A 19,828-nucleotide genomic window follows, 5' to 3' on the forward strand; every position below is an offset into this window, starting at 1 on the left:
CAGGCTACTTGAAGCTTCAGAGGCTGAGGGTTCCAGGCAGAGGGATCGGCACGGGGAAAGATTTGGAGGTGGGTTGGGCTTGGGGTGTTCAAGAAACAGAAAGCTCTCAGTGTGGCTGCAGCAGCACAGCGACTGAAAACAAAGGGGTTCAAGATGACATTGGGGGGCTTCCCTGGTGGCGCAGTGGTTGAGAGTCCGCCTGCCGATGCAGGGGACACGGGTTCGTGCCCCAGTCTGGGAAGATCCCACATGCCGCGGGGCGGCTGGGCCCGTGAGCCATGGCCGCTGAGCCTGCGGGTCCGGAGCCTGTGCTCCGCAATGCGAGAGGCCACAACAGTGAGAGGCCCGCATACCGCAAAAAAAAAAAAAAAAAAAAAAAAAAAGATGACATTGGGGATGGGCAAGAACCATATCACAGAGGCCTAGTAGGATTTTTTTTTAACCACTCTATTTTGCTTTCTTTTTTCATATATTTTTTTATTGTGATAAAATGTACACAACATAAAATTTACCATCTTGACCATTTTTAAGTGTATAGTTCTGTGGCATTAATTATACTCATACTGTTGTCCAACTGTCCCCACCATCTGCCTCCAAAACTTTTTCTTCTTCTCAGATGGAAACTCTATACCCATTAAACACTAAGTCCCCATCTCCCACCTCACCCCTGGCAACCACCATTCTACTGTCTCTATGAACTTGACTACTCTGGGAACTTCATATAAGTGGATGCATACAATACTTCTCCTTTTATGACTGTCTTATTTCACTTGGCATAATGTCTTCAAAGTTCACCCTTGTAGCATGTGTCAAATTTTCTTTCCCTTTTAAGGCTGAATAATATTCCATTACATGTATAGATGACGTTTTGTTTATCTATTCATCTATTGATGGACACCTGGGCTGCTTTCACTTCCTGGCTATTGTGAACAATGCTGCTATGAACATGGGATGGGTGTGGAAATATCTTTTTAAGTTCCTGCTTTTACTTCTTTTGGGGGTCTACCCAGAAATGGAATTGCTGGATCACATCCAGTAGGATTTTGTATTAAGCACGATAGGAGGCCAGGGGGGCTTTATGCAGGGGTGTTGTTTCCTTGCTTTAATAGGACTCCTCTGGTTGCTGTGTTGAGCTCTGATTGCAGTGGGGAGGGACAGGGATGGGGAGACCGGGCAGGAGGCTGTTACAGCAGTCCAGGTGAGAGACAGCAGTAGCTGGAAGATTCCAGTATGGCTGGGGAGGCCTATATGAAGCAAGTAAATTAGATGATTACAAATAGTGAAAAGTCCTATGAAATAAATGAACAGGAACATGGTACTCTGATTTCAGGGAAAAACAAAAAGGATCTCTCTGGCATTCTTGATATATGATTCACTCAACTCATGGTCTACCAGGGCTGCTGATGCTTGAAATCCAGATCCTGCATTTTCACCATCAATTTATTTTGTTTGCTTTCATTGAGTGGGTTTGGCCCAGGGCCCAGAGCTGCTGGGTCTGAGGGTGTTCATTACTGTACTTGAACCACAGGTGGGAAGGAAGGGGCTTGGAAAGAAGGGGAGGGGAAGACTTGTGAGTCTGTGGCTGAAAAAGAAGTGCGGAGAGGGTTTGGTGGTTAAAGCAGGGCTGAGTCTCCTCTCTGCCACATCCCAGCTCGGGGATCATGGGCAAATTATCTCATCCCTCTAACCATCAGTTTCTGCTCCTGGAAAACGGTATCCTCATTCATTTGGTCTGTCGTCTGCTTGCTTCTCACGAAGGCAGAGATCTTTGTTTTGTTTACCGAAGTGTCTACAGCACCTACATGGTAGGCCCCAATACATATTTTTATTTGATTTATTTATTTTCTATTTCAAATTTTCGTGTAAGTTATAACTTTTTTTTTTTTTGGCTGCACCGTGTGGCATGTGGGATCTTAGTTTCCCGACCAGGGATTGAACCTGTGCCCCCTGCAGTGGCAGCACAGAGTCCTAACCATTGGACCACCAGGGAATTCCCTAATGTATAACTTTTACAAAGCAAAGCATAGCAAACTTAAGTGTCCAGCTCAACAAATTTTAAGATATGTGTGTGTGTGTGTAAACCATCTAATGACCACCAGATCAAGTTATAGAACATTTCCAGCTCTCCAGCAGGCTCTCTTGTACCTTGCCCTAATCACACTCCCTAAAGGTAACCACTATTCTGACATCAATCAACATTTATTAGTTTTTGCCTGTGCTTGGACTTCATCTAAATGGGATCATGAAAAATGTACTCTTTCGTGTTTGGCTTCTTTTGCTCCTTATTATGTGTCGTGAGATTTGTCCATAATGTTACATGCGTTAGTAGTTTGATCCTTTTTATGTTTTTGCTGTGTCACATCACAATTTATTCATCCTTTTGACTATTGATGGACAGTCAGTCTGTCTCTAGTTTTGGGCTATTTGAATAAAGCTGTTCTGGACATTTTTGGTAGATGGTCTTTTGGTCTTTTGATGACAGATTTTGGTCTTTTGATGGACAAAAGCACTCCTTTCTTTGGGAAAGGAGTGGAATTGCTATGTCACCGTGTAGTTGTATGTTTAGCTTTAGCAAAAATTGCCAAACGGTTTTCCAAAGTGGTTGAACCAATTTTCACTTCCACTAACAGAGGGTGAGTTTCGGTTGTTCCGCGTCTTTGCCAAGACTTGGCGTTTTCATTTCAGTCATTCTGGTGGGTGTGTAATGGTATTTCACTGGGTTTTACTTGTATTTCCCTGATGACTAATGATGTTGAGCACCTTTTCATAAAAATAAATATTTGTTGAAAGAATGGATGAATAAAGAATTTGAATAAAAATGGAAAGAAATCTGACCATCTCGTACCCTGCTTAAAATCCAGAAATGGCTCCCCATCACTCGTGGGGCCAGGCTGAAACCCTCCTCCAGCCAACAAGATCTTGCATGCTCTGGCCCCTCCTGATCCCTCCTGCCCCAGATGAGTCCCTTCTGCTTCTGTCTCTGATTCCTACCACCCAGACTGTCTTCAGGTTCCTCCAGGGACTTGCTCTGTCCTGCTTCATGGTTTTCCATAAGCTGTTTTCTTCATCCCAGAACACAGCCCAGGCCTCATGAAACCAGACTCATCACTTGTATCCCAGTTCAAAAGACCCTTCCTCCAGGAAGCCTTCACTGACTTCCACTGCCAGTAGGCCAGGAGGACCCTTTAAAACCCTCTTACTCCCACTTTTTCTTCCTAGCTTTTATCACAGCTGTAAATATACTTTGTGTGATTATTTGATTAACCTGTTCCCCTCCCATTAAAAAAAAACACTTTAAACACCCCTCCCCCGCAAGAAACCCCAACACTTTAAGCACCATAAGAGCAGCAACTTTGTCCTGTTTCCAGAAAGACCTGGCGTATAGTAGATGCTCAGTAAGTATTTGTTAAATGTATAAATGTCAAAGCAACAGCTCAAAGAGCATTATAACCTGAAAGTAATTATCCCATAAAAACTCACTCACCCTGAGGGGAACCTGGGCCAATAAAAAAAAGTCACAGAAAACAATGCTATCTCCCTCCCTCCCTCACTAGGTTCATGGCAGGGCAGTGGCAGGGGGAGGGGGGCAGTCTCAAGTTCAATCGCTCTTCCTGTTTTATTTGGTACAGCTGGTGTGTGTGTGTGTGTGTGGAGGAAAGCTTTGACTCCCAGGCCCCAGGCCCAGCTTCTGTCACTGGCTGCCTGTGTATTAAAAAGAGACAGTATAGTATGCATTCCTTGGAAAATCTGAACAAAATGAGTGAGAACACTCTACCGTCTCCTCATCGAATCTGAGGTCCAAAAAAAAAGGAAAAAAAAAAAAAAAGACAGTATGGCAAGATGGTTAGCATTATAGATTCCTCCCTTCCCGATCAGTCAGCTTGGATTCAAAGTTTGGTTCAGCCACTTACGGTCTACATAATCCCTGACAAAGTACTCTGCCTCAGTGGGCCTCAGTCTCCTCAACTGTAAGATGGGGATAATAATAGTACTTACCTCTTGGGGTTCCTGTGAGCATTACACATGTTAATTCATGTTCATTGCTAACAGCTCAGCCTTGGGAAGCCCCATGACTGTGAATGCTTGTTAATTATTACTGTATCTCTAGTCCTCAGTTTCTTTACCTCAAAGGTAAAGATCAGTAACCTGGTTATTTCCTAAGTGCTGCAGAGAAGGTGGAGAAAATGTCAAAGCTGCTTGCACACAGCTGTTTGGGTTAGAGATTGGAGCCTTCAGGCTACGAGTGCTCTGGAGTCAGACTGGTCATGGGTTCCAGCCCCACTTTTGCCACTTGCCAGCTGTGTGACCTTGGGCAAGTCGCTTCACCTCTCTGAGCCTCAGTTTCTCCACCTGTAAAGCATAGATTAAATAGAGTATCCACCTCCTACTGTTTCTGCGTCAGCTCTGGAGTCAGCAGGCTGGGTAAGCCCGGTGACCCTGGAGAAGTCACTCAAACCTCTCTGCCTCTTGTTTTCTTCCTTCATGAAAAGGGAGTCATAACAGTGAGGGTGCAGTGAGGACGCAGCTACGGTGTCTGGCACTCTCCTGGCTCATAGATGGATAAGTACACTCTATTTCCCCCGGTTGTTTCTATTACTAATGCTGTCGTCGTCGTTGTTGTTACAGCAGGATTTGAAAACTGGTCGCGGGGTCTGGACGCAAAGGTCGCGGCCGCATCTACAGCGGACTTCCCCGGGCCTCCTATGAGGGGGTAAGATCGGGCGCCCGAGGGTCCGGGACCAACCGGCCGGACCAGCGACAGTGCAACCTCCCGCCGTGGCCCAAGCGGGCCGGACGAGGTGAGCGGGGCGGGGCCGTGCGGGGCGGGGCCGCCGCATCCCCGTGACGCGCCGGCCAACCAGGCGGCGTTGCGGCCCCGGCTCCCTCCGCCGCTGCCTCCCGCCGTCGCCGCCGCCGCCGCCGCCGCCGCCAGCAGCCGGGCTAGTCCGTCCGCCGCTGCCCGCCGTGCCCGAGCCGGCCGCATGGCGCTCCGCGGCTTCTGCAGCGTCGATGGCTCAGACCCCTTCTGGGTAAGTGCTCGGCGGCCGCCCGTGCCGCGTGGGGCCGGCGGCGGGGAGCGGGAGGGAGGGAGGCCGGCGGGCGGGGAGGCAGGCGGTTAGGGCGAAGCGCCGGGAAGGGCGGGCCGGGCCCGCAGCCCCGGGGACCCCTGCCGCCCCGAGCGCCGGGCTCCCCACCCAGCAGCTGGCCTGGGGGCTCCGCTCCCCAACCCGCCCGCGGCCGGCCCCTTCGGGAGTGCTGCTGAGGGGGGAAAACTTGGGTGACTCGGCTCCGGGGAAGCAGGGCGTTGGGGAGGGGTTGCCTGTGCCCGACTCTGGGGCTTTTGGGGGAAGGTGAGGGGCCAGAGCCTGGGGGAGGGGGCTGAAAAGAGGGGCCCTGTCCGCTCTGGGGTTCCCTTTTCGATTAAAAATAACCTGCCGGGGAAGGAGGCGCCAGACTTGGGGGGTGTCTCGCTGCTTAAGTTCCCCCATCTCCTTTGTGGTTTGGAGCCCCCTTTTCGCAAACACCCCGTTACCAAAGGGCTGAGCTGGGGAAGGGCTCAGGCTATGGAAAGGGGCTTCCAGCGACTGGGTTGAGGTTTTCCCCCTCCCCACTTGTTTTGCATCCATATTAGTCTCCTGTGGTTACAATTTTTTTTGTCATCTTTTACTTTCCTTTTGCTTATACTTTGAGGGGAGTTTGGGGGGAACAGGGGGAAAATTAGGGAAGTTTGAGGAACAGCCAGGAAAGAAGGTAGGGCTGCTCACCCCTGCTCGGACTTGCCTGACCCTGGGGTCAGGTTTGGGGTGCAGCTGAGGATGCCCAGTATCCTGATACCAGTGGGCGTGCCATTCCACCCCCTGAATCGTGAGGCTCGTCTCTGTGGGGACCCCCACCTCCAGGTTTCTTCTGAATGTCCATTGCTGAGCCTGCTGAGTCTTCGGAGTCCATTCTCTGTGGTTTAATCCCCAGTGTCTTGGGCTTTAGTTTCCCAGTAATGCTATTTGCCTCTTTGTTACAGGAAGCACTCTTGTGTCCCACCATCTTGATTATTGGTAAACACGGAATGCAGTTCTGGACAGGATAGTTTTCCCACTTTTGTTTAGGAATCAGGAGAGGGAAACACCCTTGGTTCTTTGGAGCCAGTGATTAGCATCCAAAAATACCTTCTTGTTCTGTTTTGTGGTCCTCTCCTTGCAGGCTGCATTTGGAGTGTTGAAAAGTCATCCTTGAGGGCCCCGTGGGAAAGGCTTTATTTTTGGGAGGTATCACTTGGTAGAATAACAAAACACTGCTGGGTATGTCTCACATTTTCAGGCCAGTGGGATCAGAGATTTACTCTGGGGCTGGAAATAGTCCAGAGCTTTGCACTCAAGGTCCAGGACTAATTGGAGAGCAGACTTATTTGCAAAGTAGTGTTGTACTTAGCAGAGAGAGGAGAATCTGAGGAGTCCTTGCTCCCCGTACCTGGTGTAACAACAGCAAGATGATTTCTGCAAGAATCAGATGTGGATCTGGTCTAGTGCTGGCTGTGAATACTGGAGTATTTCCTTGTTTATTTTCTTCTCATAAATTACAGAGGGGAAAAAATAGGCGGCTGTAAATTAGATTCTGCACCAGGGTGTATTTCATTGATGGCAACTGGCAGTTGACGTCTAGTCAGGTTTTCCAAAGTCGACTGGGTTTGGGGGTGTCCTCCGTTTATTTAGCTAAAGAAGCTCATCCGGGGAAACAGTTGTGTTTTTTCTCCTGCAAGGACTTTTGCTACAGAAGTTGCCAGGTGGTTGGCTTTCCCTTCTGCCAGGCCCTGCATCTTTCCCCAGTCTTTGGCCCTGCAGACTTTTCTCTGTGCTCCCTCCCTCTGGATTTCTGGACTTGCTGGATGTCCCAATTTCTGGAGGTGCCCTGGAACCAGAGTTTGAGAGTAGGCAGCTGGGGCATGAGAACTTCCAGGTAGCAGGAGAAACCAAAGTAATTGAAAGCAGGTGACTTCTGTGTTTTCCAGGGCACACACTCAAGGCCGGGAGAGACTCTGTGACCTTGGGCAAGCCAGTGTGCCTCTCTGTGCCTCAGTTTCCTCATCTGTAAAGTGGGGGTGGGGGCCCCCAAAGTCTCAACCTCCTGCGGTTGTTTTGAAAAGTAAATGAGTCCATCTGTGCAAGTGGCTCAGCCTGTGCCCTGCACAGAGTTAAGCAGAGGTTATTATTCTTCTTTCCAAAGATGAAGTTGTGTGTTTCGAGTTGCTTGTCCTTCCTTTGGACCCACTTTTTCTTCACCTGGGGCATGGGATTGGGCCACCCACCCAGTCATGCCTGCCTCCTCCCTTGACCAAGGTCATGTGTTTAGAAATCAAGGTGACTAGCCCACCTGAGACTCTAGTCAGAGCTTTGTTCCTGGGCCAGTGCTGGCCTCTGAGCCCCAGGAAATGGCCAGAAAAACCAGCACGTGGAAATAGCCTGTGGTGAGTGTTTGGCTGACTTCCCACCTTCACCCAGGCAAATGCTCTGGGATGGAAAAAGAGGAACTTGGTTATCTAAATGGAAAACAGGGGCTGAGTTCCCCAGCGCTGGGTTTGCCTTTGTTTTTTTTTTGAGGGTGGTTGTAGGGGGGCGGGTAGGAAGGACTGTTTTGTGGCTGATGTTTAAATGATGGTTGGGAAAATGGGCCCGGGCCTCCCCTTGCCAGTTAATGTTTTTAAAAAATTCATTTATTAATGTGTTGCGTGTCCAGTGTAGAAAAATCAGAAAATGTCGAAAAGTAAGCGACAAGTCAGTAAGCAGTGGAGTATGGCGGCTCTGAGCAGTGCTCACATCCCTGGGGTTCAAAGCCTGGCTCTGCAGCTTGGGCGAGTTACTTCCCCCTCCATGCCTCAGTTTCCCCATGTGTATAATGAGGATGGTAACACGGTACCAAGAGAATCCTTGGCAGGTGCTTAGAATGTTGCTGCTTGGTATACAGTTAGCACTTAGTACATGTGAGCGGTGCAGCAACTGGAATTTTCTAGTTAATTTTTGCTGCTGTACCTGCTGCTGCTGGGGATGAACAGAAGTGGTGGATCTGTGTCATGGTTCATGGAGTCCTGCTAATATTTGGTCCTGGTGCTGATACTTGCCACGGAGCTGCCCTGAACCATCTTCCACCTGAGTAACCCCCTGAATATTCAATTTAGCTGCTAAAGGGTGGGAGAAAAGGAGTATTTTAGAAACCATTTGAAATTCTTCTTGGGGTAAGGTCTGACCTTGGGGTCAGGCTAATTCCTGGCGTAATTAGCTCCCTTAGGCTTTACAACAATGTAGAATGAGCGGATTTATTTTTCCCCCATTCTTCAAATTTTCTATGGGTTTTTAGACGCATCACTGTGCCTTCCTCCACCTTCCTCTCTGCCCCTCCTTCCAGTCTCCTCTCTCCCTTGCGGATTAGAGCCAAAGGGGCCCTGGAACTGATGGGGTCTTCCCCTCCGTCCACCCCACTTCACGCATGTTGAATCTGAGGCTCAGAATGGCAGCGTGACAAGGCTTTGGGAGGAGAAAAGCCATTTGAGAGGCTAGGGCAGGGCAAGGGCTAGTTCAGGGTTCCTGGGTTCCCCTTCAGCCTTGCAGAACGAAGCCGCAGCGACCCAACAACAAGGAGCAGTGATCTTCTCGCAGCTGGACCGGCTCTGTTTGTGATAGTCTTGGAGGAGCCTCACGTTTGGAACCCAGTGGTGGACGGAAAATCTCTCTTTCCATTTGTGTTCTCAACTTTTTGGAACTAACGTCTCCACCTGGGTGTCTCATGGGTGGCTCCAGTTTACCGCGTCCCACATGGAACTTGGAGCCCCCTCACCCCAGCCCTCCCCATCTCAGCTGATGGCAGCCCTGTCCCCAGAGGCTCAGGCCCAAACCCTGCATCATCCTTGACTCCCCACCTTTGCCTCCCGTTGCACAGCTGATCTCTCAGCAAATCCTGTTGCCTGTTCCTTCAGAATGCCTGCTTCTCACTGCTTCTCCAGCTGCTGCTCTGGCCAGAGCCACCATGGGCTCAATCCTGCATTTGGGTGTTCCCGCCTCAGTGCTTTCCCTGCTGCCCTCCTTGGCCCCTACAGTCTGGTCTCAACCCCGCAGCCAGAGGGCTCCTGTTAAAGACAGAGGTCAGATCCTCTCCCCCTTCTGCCCAAGACCCTGCAGCGACGCCCCACTTCCCTCAGGGAAAAAGCCAGAGGGCTTAGAGAGGCTTACAAGGCCTGACAGCATCTGGTCCCCTCACCTCTCTGACCACATCACCTGGTACTTTCTGTCTCCCTCACACTGCCTCAGGACCTTTGCAGTTGCTGTTTCCCCTGCCCAGAATGCTCCTGTGCCTTCAAATCCTTGTTCAGATGTCACCCCAGTCAGCCTTTCCCTGACTCCCTGCTGCTTCCTTGTATTCCCAGTCCTCTGGCTCCTCCCAACCCCCCCTTCCCAACCCAGTACGTACTGCCATCTACACCAAATCTTTTTTTTTTTTTTTTTTTTTGCGGTACGCGGGCCTCTCACTGTTGTGGCCTCTCCCGTTGCGGAGCACAGGCTCCGGACGCGCAGGCCCAGCGGCCATGGCTCACGGGCCCAGCTGCTCCGCAGCATGTGGGATCCTCCCGGACCGGGGCCCGAACCTGCGTCCCCTGCATCGGCAGGCGGACTCTCAACCACTACGCCACCAGGGAAGCCCTACACCAAATCTCTTACTTATTTGTTTTGTTTACTCCCTGTAAACTCTCACCAAAAGGTCAACTTCACAGGGACAGGGGTTTTGCCTGTGCTGTGTAATCCCAGCACCTGGAACAGTGCCTGGAACATAGTAGGTGCTCAGTAAATATTTACTGAAGGAATGAATGACATGAAGCTTTGGAGTGGCTTGTGAGCTGGGTTGGAACCTCTTTCCAGAGCCCTCTAAGGATGAAACAGTCCCTTACCTGTTTGGAATGGATTCTCAGGTAGAACAAGCCTTCCAGCTTCCACATCCAACTGCTTATATTTTGTCTTGCGAAGGTCAGAACTGAGTCTGGTCCGTCCCTTTTTCCAGGACTCAGAGCCTGGCATACTGTAGGCGCCATTAGCATTTGAATTTGAGTGTCTAAGGTACGAGTTCCTTGGGGGGAGTTAGATCTGGCCCACTGGTGTGCTGCTTTGACTTTATTTTAATGTTGAATTACTATGATTGCTAATATTTACAGATGGGGAGAATTCACAGAAAAATCTGCATTTCTGACTTTTGAAAAATCATTGCATGAGGGCCCGTGTTTGTACGTGGTGGTGGTCAGCTGGGGCTGCCCCCTGCAGAACAGGCCTGCTGGCCCCAGATTGCCGCAGTCCCCGCTCCTCCTTATTGCACTTTAATTCGTAGGCCCGGCGTCTGTTGCCTTTTTTCTTCGTGCTTTCTTACCTGGTCTGCTTCCCTCACTGATGGACCCCACCTGGCACCCATAGGCATTTGAGTCGGCATCTCCTGCTTTGAAGCCCGGCCTTTTGGTGAGGTGACTGGGGCCGCTCTGGCTCACTGGTTTGGTACTGCTCTAGCTTGGTCATGTTGGCAGGAGGGAGATGGATAAACAAATTATCAATGCCCGGGGAATTTGAAGCAAGCGTCTAGTTTGTGATGTCGGCTCCAGATTTTCATGGTGGGATAAGGTCTAGATTTCATCAGCTCTTAATGGTCAGTAAAACTCTAGCCCATAAAAACTTACCTGAACGTTTTGCCAAAAGGGATAAAGGGCTAATGAAATGGATTGAGATAATGACAAGGACTTGAACATCCTGAGGCGAGTGTTTCCCCCAACCTGGCATGGTAACTGAGACAGCGGCTCTTCCGGTGGAGCTGTGAAACCCCTGCTTCCCTCTTGAAGGCTGAGCAGTGAGGAAGCCGGCGTGGGGGAGGGGTGGTAGGTGTGGAGCAGTTTCTCATCCTGGGCACTCTTGACCTTTTGGGCCAGGTAACTCCGTTGTGGGTCTGCCCTGTGTGCTCTGGGCTGTTTGGCAGCATCCCTGGCCTCTACCCACTAAATGCCAGTAGCACCTCCCCGCTGTTGTGACAACAAAAATGTCTTCAGACGTTGTCAGACGTCCCCTGGGTGGTGAAGTCCCACAGCCGTTGGTGGGGAGGAATCTGGAGGAGAAATCTGGGGCAAGACTTTTGCCTCACCCCTCCTGCATTTCCTTAAGTTTTTTTTTTTTTTTTTTTTTTGCGGTACGTGGGCCTCTCATGTGGGATCTTCCCGGACCGGGGCACGAACCCGTGTCCCCTGCATCGGCAGGCGGACTCTCAACCACTGCGCCACTAGGGAAGCCTTCCTTGAGTTTTTAGGCTGTTGAACGTCTCCCGTAATTGGCTTATTGGGGTTGCTGTGGAGAAGCTTAATGAGATGTTAAGGAGGTTAAACTCCAATTAGCTAGAGAAGCGATTGCAGCCGTTTCCATGCTGTTTGCCACTTTCCACCCAGGGCTTTTCTCCCCGAATCCATTTGGGTTGGGAGTGGGGTTTCTGACGGCTCAGTCCCAGCGTGAAGTCCTGGTCCTTAGAGGTCAGCTTTGAAGCGCTGCTCCTTCATCTTAAACTGCCCCAGGATAGGTGGACAGTTACAAAGTCGAGACTCTACTTAAGTTTCCCCTTGGTTTAATTGTGGGGTTTCATCTCCTGGAGGAGGATGCCAAGTTCTGGAAAATGGGTTCTAGGTGACCCGGGGAGGGTGGCATCCGGTACCCTCGGGGAATAATTCAGGTTTTTTGAGGCTTTTTCCTTCCCTCTCAGTGAGTTGTCTCTCTGAGAACCTCCGTTTACCTTTTATTGGCCTCTTGGGTAACTACGGATACTTGCTTGGGGATACCTTCCTCTCTGGAGAGCAGTTTTCAAGTGCCTGCGTTTCCCCGGCACGGACAGCTTGAGAGTGGTTTTTACAACACTGGATTTGTTCTCCTGTTCTTCCCGCAACCTTTTCTCACTCGTTCATTTATTCAGTCTTTTATTATTAATTGAGCATCTACAGGGTGCTGACACTGTTCTAGACGCTGGGAATACAGCCACGAACAAGGCAGACGAGGTCCACGTTCTCATGGAGCTTACGCTGGGGATGACCAAAATGATTTTGGGTGGCGGCAAGTGCCGCAAAGATGTGAACTGGTAAGAACTGGGGTGCAAGCTATGATAGGGGCATGTCCAGGGAAGGCTTTTTGGAGGAGGTGACATTTGACCTTTGACCTGAATGGCAAAGCTGGCTGTGCGAGGGCTGGGGGAAGGGAGCCTCAGACAGAGGGAACAGCAGATGCAAAGACCCTGAGGTGCAGAGCCCGTCTCATGAAAATCTTGCCTGGAGCATTCTGCAAAAATCCATAAAGCACTAATAAAATGGCTTCTGGTAATAATAAGGGTTTGGAAATTCCAAGGAAGAAGCTCACTGCAGCTTAGCGAGGAGATGGAGCGTTACTTGCTCCCCGATAGTCATGGGCTTTTGATCCATTTAGGTTTGAGCGAGTCTCAGGTTTATATTTTTCAATGAGTTTCATCTGTTTCAGAACCTTAGCTGCACCGTTCAGGGTCAGATCAAGTTGGAATTCCCCACTTGATTCCCCTTCAAAGCCTTTTCAGGACCCATTAAGATGATGAGGTGCTTTTCTTGCACGATTAAGATGACTTTCTATAGATTGCTAGAAAACTCTTCTTTTAAAACTAGATGTTGGAGTGAAGTAAGTCAGAAAGAGAAAAACAAATACCGTATGCTAACACATATATGTATGGAATCTAAAAAAAAAAAAGGTTCTGAAGAACCTAGGGGCAGGACGGGAATAAAGATGCAGACGTAGAAAATGGACTTGAGGATATGGGGAGGGGGAAGGGTAAGCTGGGACGAAGTGAGAGAGTGGCATAGACATATATACACTACCAAATGTAAAACAGATAGCTAGTGGGAAGCAGCCGCATAGCACAGGGAGACCAGCTGGGTGCTTTGTGACCACCTAGAGGGGTGGGATAGGGAGGGTGGGAGGGACACGCAAGAGGGAAGAGATGTGGGGAATATATGTATACATATAGCTGATTCACTTTGTTATAAAGCAGAAACTAACACACCATTGTAAAGCAATTATACTGCAATAAAGATGTTAAAAACAAAACAAAACTAGATGTTGAATTGGCCTGGAAGATCTTGCACGGTAACTTTTTTGATTGTGCTTTTACTTTCAAAAAATGATCATTTTAAAAAAGTTATAACTTTTTAAAAAGTTATAAAAATCCCAGAATAAAACTATATTCTAGAAGAATATAAAGGGAAAGTAAAAGTTTCAGTACTTCCTCTCCCTGTGCTCTGTTTGCAGAAGTCACCATTCATGGTAGTTTCTTGGGTGTCCTAGAAAATTTCAAGCATATGCAAATATGTATGAAGGGTGAGGGGGTGGGGAGAGATTGAAAATGAGTATCTTTTTTTCCTCCCCAAATAGTTTCATATTCTAAATAATGTTCTGTATCTGGCTCCTTTCACTAAGAAACCAGTGTTGATTTTCTTTACATGTTAAGTCCATGCAAATTGAAAGAAAAAGGGAATAATACTTTGCAGGCCACACTTTCTTCTGTTAAGGACTGTGCTGTGTATTCACCCAGTCCTCCCTCGGTTGCTGTCAGGGTCCTTGGTTCCAGTTTTCAGTGTGATGAACGGTGCTGCCACGAGCACTCATCTTGGTACTGTATGCAAATAGATGTAAATGACAAAGCAGAGTAAATCCCTACCCCCACCCCCCCACCCCGAAATTGCTGGGTTGGGGGATATGTGCATTTTGAAATCTGACCGTTCTAATTGTCAGGTGGAGCTGTAGTTTATACTCCCACTAATGGACTCAGCAACATTTATTAAGCACCTGCTATGTTTGTGGCATTTGAGAGCATTGATCAGACTGGGAATTGACCAGGCTCATGTTGCTTCCCTGTGTATGAGAGGGTTTTGCCCAGCGGAGTTAAACCTTACGTTCCAGTGGATTTGGTCCAGAGAATGATTGGTTTTGTTCTAATTTTAAAAAGATATGTTTAAATTTTAAACGTTCTTTGACGTCTTTGTTGTTTAAAAAGTGTTTTTACATCAACAATTTAACAACAGGTAAAAGTTTTACTCATAATCTAATGCTAATACATGCTAATACAACTCGGATTTAATTTTTACATGTAAACTTTCTAGTTTCATTGTAGAGTTCTTTTGTTCCCAAAGTGATACTCCTTGTGAGAAAACAACATAGAGATATTTAAATAAAGCGTTAACTCTCTCTCTAATCAATAACCAAGCTATACTTCCTGTCCTTTCTCTGTAATCATGGAAATGTTTATAAACATAAATAATATGCTTAAAAATAAAATGGGTTATGTTATAATCATCACTTTATTTTTGCTTAACATATGATACATGGCAATACATAGAATCTCACTAGTAATTCCTTAGTGAATTGTATAATATAGATTTGCTATAATTAATTCAGCCATTTCCCAGCTAATAACATTGCTTGTGTTATTCCCCATTTTTTGTTTCTGTAAACAATGCTCCAGTGAACATTCTTGTACATGGGTTAAAATTATGTAAATTTTAGTTTTTAATGGGTATTGGCCGGTTATTTTCCAGAAAAGTTGTAGCAAGTCCATTCCTAGTGACAGGGACTGAGAATTCCCATTTCTCTGCATCCTTCCTGGCACTGGACATGGCCGAATTCTGTTAATTTGATGGACAAAAAAGATATCTTTTTTCACCCACGTTTCCCTTAGAAGTTAGAAGCTGAGCATCCTACAACATATTCCCTGGTAATTTGCATGTTCTTTTCTGTGCATGTCTTTCTTTCAGTGTCCTTTTCATGCATCTTTACTCTGGTTTGCTTTTTCCTGTTAATTTGCGGGGCCTCTCAGTATATTGGGAATCTCGCCCCTTTGTCTGTCATGTGTGTCGCACATATTTTTCCATTGGCCGTTGTTTGTTGGTGTGTTGACATCCGATTCTTGTCCAGATTTTTATGTGGTTTTGCAGGTTGCGCTTGTAAAGTGTGCACTATTTTCTATCCCACATTTTCATTTATTCTTGTAAGAATTTTCCCATGTTCCTGCACAACTTTTGTAATTATACCTTTAAATGTCCAAGCAGTAGTTCCTAGTATTGGTAGACTGTAATTTATATAATTATTGCCTGTGGTTTGACATTTAGGTTGCTGTTTCCCCCCTTCTTTTTTTTTTTCTTTCACAGAGAACATTGTAATGAATATCACATGGGTAGTGCCTGTTGACTTACTTTCTTGGAACATACTCTTAGGAGTGGAGTGAATATCTCAAATCATCGAAAAGGTTTTGTCCTATCTACAGCCTGGCTTGTGTTTAAAAAAGTGGTGGCTCAATTCTAGCAGGGTCTCTCTAAGGGTGCCCATCATTATTGTTGTTGTTTTTATGATTGTTAATAGCAGATGACCGGTGCATATTAATGGCAGTGCCTTCTGCAGTCCCTCTAATCAGCTTTATAAGGCTGGAGACCAGTGGCCCAGGGGAAGGCTGGAGCTTTAGGGTGCTGGGGAAGGTAGTTATAATTTAGATTACCCAGGAGCCCTATGATAAGGCTTCTTCCTCAAAAACAGTTTCACTCACTCAGGGTCGCGGAGCAAAGACACGTGGTAGTTTAGGCTCTGAGAACTGCAGTTGTAGTGTAATGGGGCTCTCCCTTCTTTTACTTTTGTCCACTGAGATCCTTGTGGTCTAGGTGGACCACTTCACACTTGGTGCTGGGGTCAGGGCTGGCCTACTTCCAGCTCATTTGCACATTTGGTGGGGAGGGGTTGGAGAAATGGCCCCCCCCTCAGTCAGACCCTCTTTATTCCCAAAGAGGATATTAGTTGGGGGTGGTGGTGGTGGGGCCAAGCATTGGCAGCTGAAGGCATGGGGATACTTGGGCGAGGAGAAGGTGTTGCTCCAAAGAAAGCCAGGGACACATACGGCTGGGGTCACGAGGCCAGCTTCAGGGGCCTGGGTGCGAAAATCGGTCCTGCCAGTTCCCGGTGTGCGACCTTGGGCCAGTCACTTCACCTCTGGGAGCCTCAGTGTCCTCATCTGTAAAGTGGGGATCATGATCATGCCGTGTATCTCACAGAGTTGGAAAGAAAAGAGGCAAGATACAGAGGATGCTTAGCTAAGCGTGGCAGGCACTTGCTGTGGTGCTGCAGGAGGCTGGACAGGAGGGGACCGTGATGGACAGTTGGGGGCAGTGGAGTGGGGATTTCTGGTGTGGCAATTCTCTTCTGGTTTATCACCTCCTTGTAACCTCTGGGCCCACGCAGGCCTTGACAAAATCAGGATGGAGCCCAGCGCAATTTCAGGGATGCAGACTACCGGTCCCCAGCATCTGAGGATTTGGGCTAATTCGCCCAGTTGTTATGGGGTGTCTGCAGGGTGCCCGGGTCTGGATGAGGCATGCCAGGGTGTTGGGTGTCAGCTCTGAAATTGGGCTGATGGGTGGGGAAATTCATTCTGCAGATTTTCTTTGTAGTTGAGGATTAAGAAGACTTGCTTAAGTACTTAAATCCATGGCACAGGAGTGAAGGTGGGCTGTGACAGCTGAGACTGCTGACAGATGCATACTTGGGAAGTTCCAGGTTTTCAGTTACTGTAAAGATGGTCACGATTGAGTTACTTAAGGGGACTTCTTTTCTCTTATGCTCTTCTTTGTCTGACATTATAAGAGGTCCAGTATAAAATGAAACAGTACAGGAACCAGTATAGTAGAATGTGAAAATCCTCCATAATGATGCTCTTCTAGAGATAACCTCTTATTGGCATTTTAATTTTCAGTCTCTTTTCTCCGCACATCCCAAATATAAGATATTTTTTTTTAAAAGCAGGAACGGGATTTTCTGAAAACATTCTTTATGTTTCAGTAACTGTGCATCTTGGATTCGACCCATTTTTAACTAACATATTTACTCAAAGGTGAAATGTCAACATGAGCCTAATTAAGTAATTTGCTAATAATTGTTTCCTCTCCAGGCGGTTGGATAGCCTTGTTTTTTAACTTCTATGTAAGGGAGATCTGGGAATGATGTGAAGCAAGGTTGGGTGGGTGTCAAAGGGGCATGTTTTCCACCCTCTTAGATGCCCCTTGCAGGAGACAGAGCCTCCGAGGGTCAGTGTGCCAAGACCGTGAGCTGTGCACAGAAGACAGAGCTCTCACCCCTTGGTCCCGTAGCCTGGGCCCATTCAGTCGACATTCTCTGGGTGCTCTTGATTATCCTTGCACTGAACTTGATGCCGGGAGTCAAAGATGTGCAGAGCAGAGCTCCCGCCACCTTTGAGTGCCAGTCTTGTCTGGGGATTGAACAAATGAGTGGAAAATCATAGCTGTGCAGTGCTACGAAAGGGAGCTCTGTGATGTGGTAGGGGGTTTGATCTGATCCAACGAAGGAAAGGAGAGACTTCCTGAGCCTACGTGATATTATAGGTTTGGCTGTATGTGGCGTAGACCCTAAACACAGTGGCTTAAGATAGAAGCTAAATTCTCTCTGGTGTAAAAATCCCAGTTTGGTGTGGCAGCTCTGTCCCTGAGGGTGTCAGGGGCCCAAGCCCCTCCTGTCTTGTTGCTTTGCTGTCCCCAGGTGCCACCCACATTGTTGACCCAAGCATGTGTACTGCTGTGACTTCCCTGGTGGGCCAGTGGTTAAGAATCTGCCTTCCAGTGCAGGGGATGCGGGTTTGATCCCTAGTCGGGGAACTAAGATCCCACAGGTCGTGGGGCAACTAAGCCGGTGCACCACAACTACTAAGCCTGTGCGCTCTGGAGCCCGCATGCCGCAACTAAGACCCAACACAGCCAAAACTAAAATAAATAAATATTAAAAAAAAAAAAAAAAGGAATGTGCAACCCCATGTCCACATTCCAGCCAGAGCGAAGGGGGCAGAAGGGTGCAACCCAGAAGTCACCCACATCACTCTGTTCACATCCCACTGGCCAGTACCTAGTCATGTGACCACATCTAGCTACAAGGGAGTCCGGGAAATGTAGTTTCTTTTCTGGACAGGCATGTGCCCAGCTGAAGATTAATTACTAGGGGTTCAGGAAGAGTGGGTATTGGAGTACAACTAGTAGTTTGCTACAAAGACAAAAGCAGAAGATAAGAGTGTTCTAGGCAGTGGAAAAAGCATGTACAAAAGCCCCAGCTTAACAAGGAAGCCAGTGTGGAGATTGGAGAGAAGGGGGGCTGTCGTGAGGAGACAGACATGGACCTCTAGACTTGGATCCTCCAGAAAGTCTTGGTTGCTTGATTTACTGTCTTTAGCACCAAGGCAGGGGTATTTTACATACAGTCCTTACAGGCAGCTTCCTTTCTAGGTGTTGCAAAGAACTAATGACTGAATCAATTCTAGTCTTATTTATTTATTGGCTGTGGTGCATGGGATCTTCGTTGCTGAGCTCTGGCTTCTCTCTAGTTGTGGCACACAGGCTCCAGAGTACGTGGGCTCTGTAGCTGCTTCATGTGGGCTCAGTAGTTGTGGCACATGGGCTTAGTTGCCCCACTGCATGTGGGATCTTAGTTCCCCGACCAGGGATCGAACTGGTATCCCCTGCATTGCAAGATGGATTCTTAACCACTGGACCACCCGCGAAGTCCCCAATTTTAGTCTTTAGTCCTATTTTATTGGGTAACTTTGGTGAGAATTTATTTTTGTAAATAACATGCATTGAGGATTATTCTATGTCAAGTAGTGCCTTCTTTGTAAATACTTTGTTTGGGGCTCATGGTAATGCTGGGTATGTGCTCTTGTGATCCCTTATTTAGATGTGGAAACTGAGGGCACAGTTAAACTTGCCCATGTTCACACAGCTGGCAAGGGTTGTAGACAGTGTTCAAAGCTTCCAGTTTGACCTCAGTGCCTGCCCTCTTCTCCACTGTCTCACCCTCAGTCCCTTGTGTGTAGTCTTCATGATTTTGACATTTATATCTCACTTCATACCTACTAGGATTGCATTTGGCTCTAAGGAACAGAAAACATAACTCCAGTGGCCTAGACCTAAAAGTATTTACTTTTTTACACATCAGGAGGTCTAGTACCTCTGGCGGTTGCTGGCATTGGATTAGTGACCCAGTGGTGTCAGGGCTGACACCATTTTCTTTGTCTTTCCCTCAAAGCCCCAGAACGGCTGCCATCACATGTAGGTTCAAGGTAGGGAGAGAGAAGGAGCACACCAGCCTCATTTATCTCTTTTTATTCAGGAGAGTGAAAATCTTCCCTCAAAGCCCCTCTCCTGGTGCTGTAGACTTCTGCTCGTGTCTCCTTGGCTGGAGCTGGATCACATGACAACCTCTAGCTAGTAGGGAGGCAGGGAAAGTGAGCATTTGGTTTTACGCTTCTTTAGCGGGAGACAGCGAGAGAGAAGGGAGTTGGGAAAGGCTGTTGAGGAAGCTAACCAGTAGTGTCTGCCACCTACTTATTTACTACTTTTCTTTAAATAAGTTCACTTTTTTTTTTAAACCTAAATAAATTTATCCCCAAAGGAAGTTTCATGTCACTTTTGAATTTCTATTAGGTTGCAGGTTGGTCATATTCTTGTATTTACCTAATAGCTGTTAAATATGTCACCACTAAATGAAAAAATAGGATATTCTGCAAACTGCCTAGATCAGTGCTTCTCTCCTCCAGGCAGTTTTGGCCCCAGGAGACATTTGTCAACATCTGGAAGCATTTTTGGATGTTGCAACTGGAAGGAGGGTGCTCCTGGCATCCAGTGGGTAGAGGCCAGGGATGCTGCTAACATTGTACAATGCATAGGGAAGCCCCCCCAATAACAAAGAATTATCGGGGCCCAAATGTCAAGAGTGTG

General features: G+C 47.7%; 1 protein-coding gene, 2 non-coding genes and 1 pseudogene across 3 annotated transcripts in view; 2 read left to right on the forward strand and 2 right to left on the reverse strand.

The window, feature by feature from the left end:
* The window catches only part of LOC132437675 (transforming protein RhoA pseudogene), a 29,910-nt pseudogene extending 24,926 nt beyond the window's left edge, over positions 1-4,984 (reverse strand).
* On the reverse strand, positions 1,918-1,990 carry TRNAG-GCC (transfer RNA glycine (anticodon GCC)). The gene has a single exon. It is a non-coding gene; the product is annotated as a tRNA-Gly (tRNA).
* LOC132439094 (small nucleolar RNA SNORD116) lies at positions 3,707-3,800 on the forward strand. The gene has a single exon (XR_009522319.1). It is a non-coding gene; the product is annotated as a small nucleolar RNA SNORD116 (small nucleolar RNA).
* Positions 4,946-19,828, forward strand: part of ABCC1 (ATP binding cassette subfamily C member 1 (ABCC1 blood group)) — a 130,183-nt gene continuing 115,300 nt past the window's right edge. The window contains exon 1 of the mRNA XM_060031811.1: positions 4,946-5,030. Coding sequence (XP_059887794.1) covers positions 4,983-5,030 — 48 coding nt within the window. The 5' untranslated portion in view covers positions 4,946-4,982. The remainder of the gene's footprint in view (positions 5,031-19,828) is intronic.

This window comes from Delphinus delphis, chromosome 15 (assembly GCF_949987515.2).
Source record: "Delphinus delphis chromosome 15, mDelDel1.2, whole genome shotgun sequence".
NCBI lineage: Eukaryota > Metazoa > Chordata > Mammalia > Artiodactyla > Delphinidae > Delphinus > Delphinus delphis.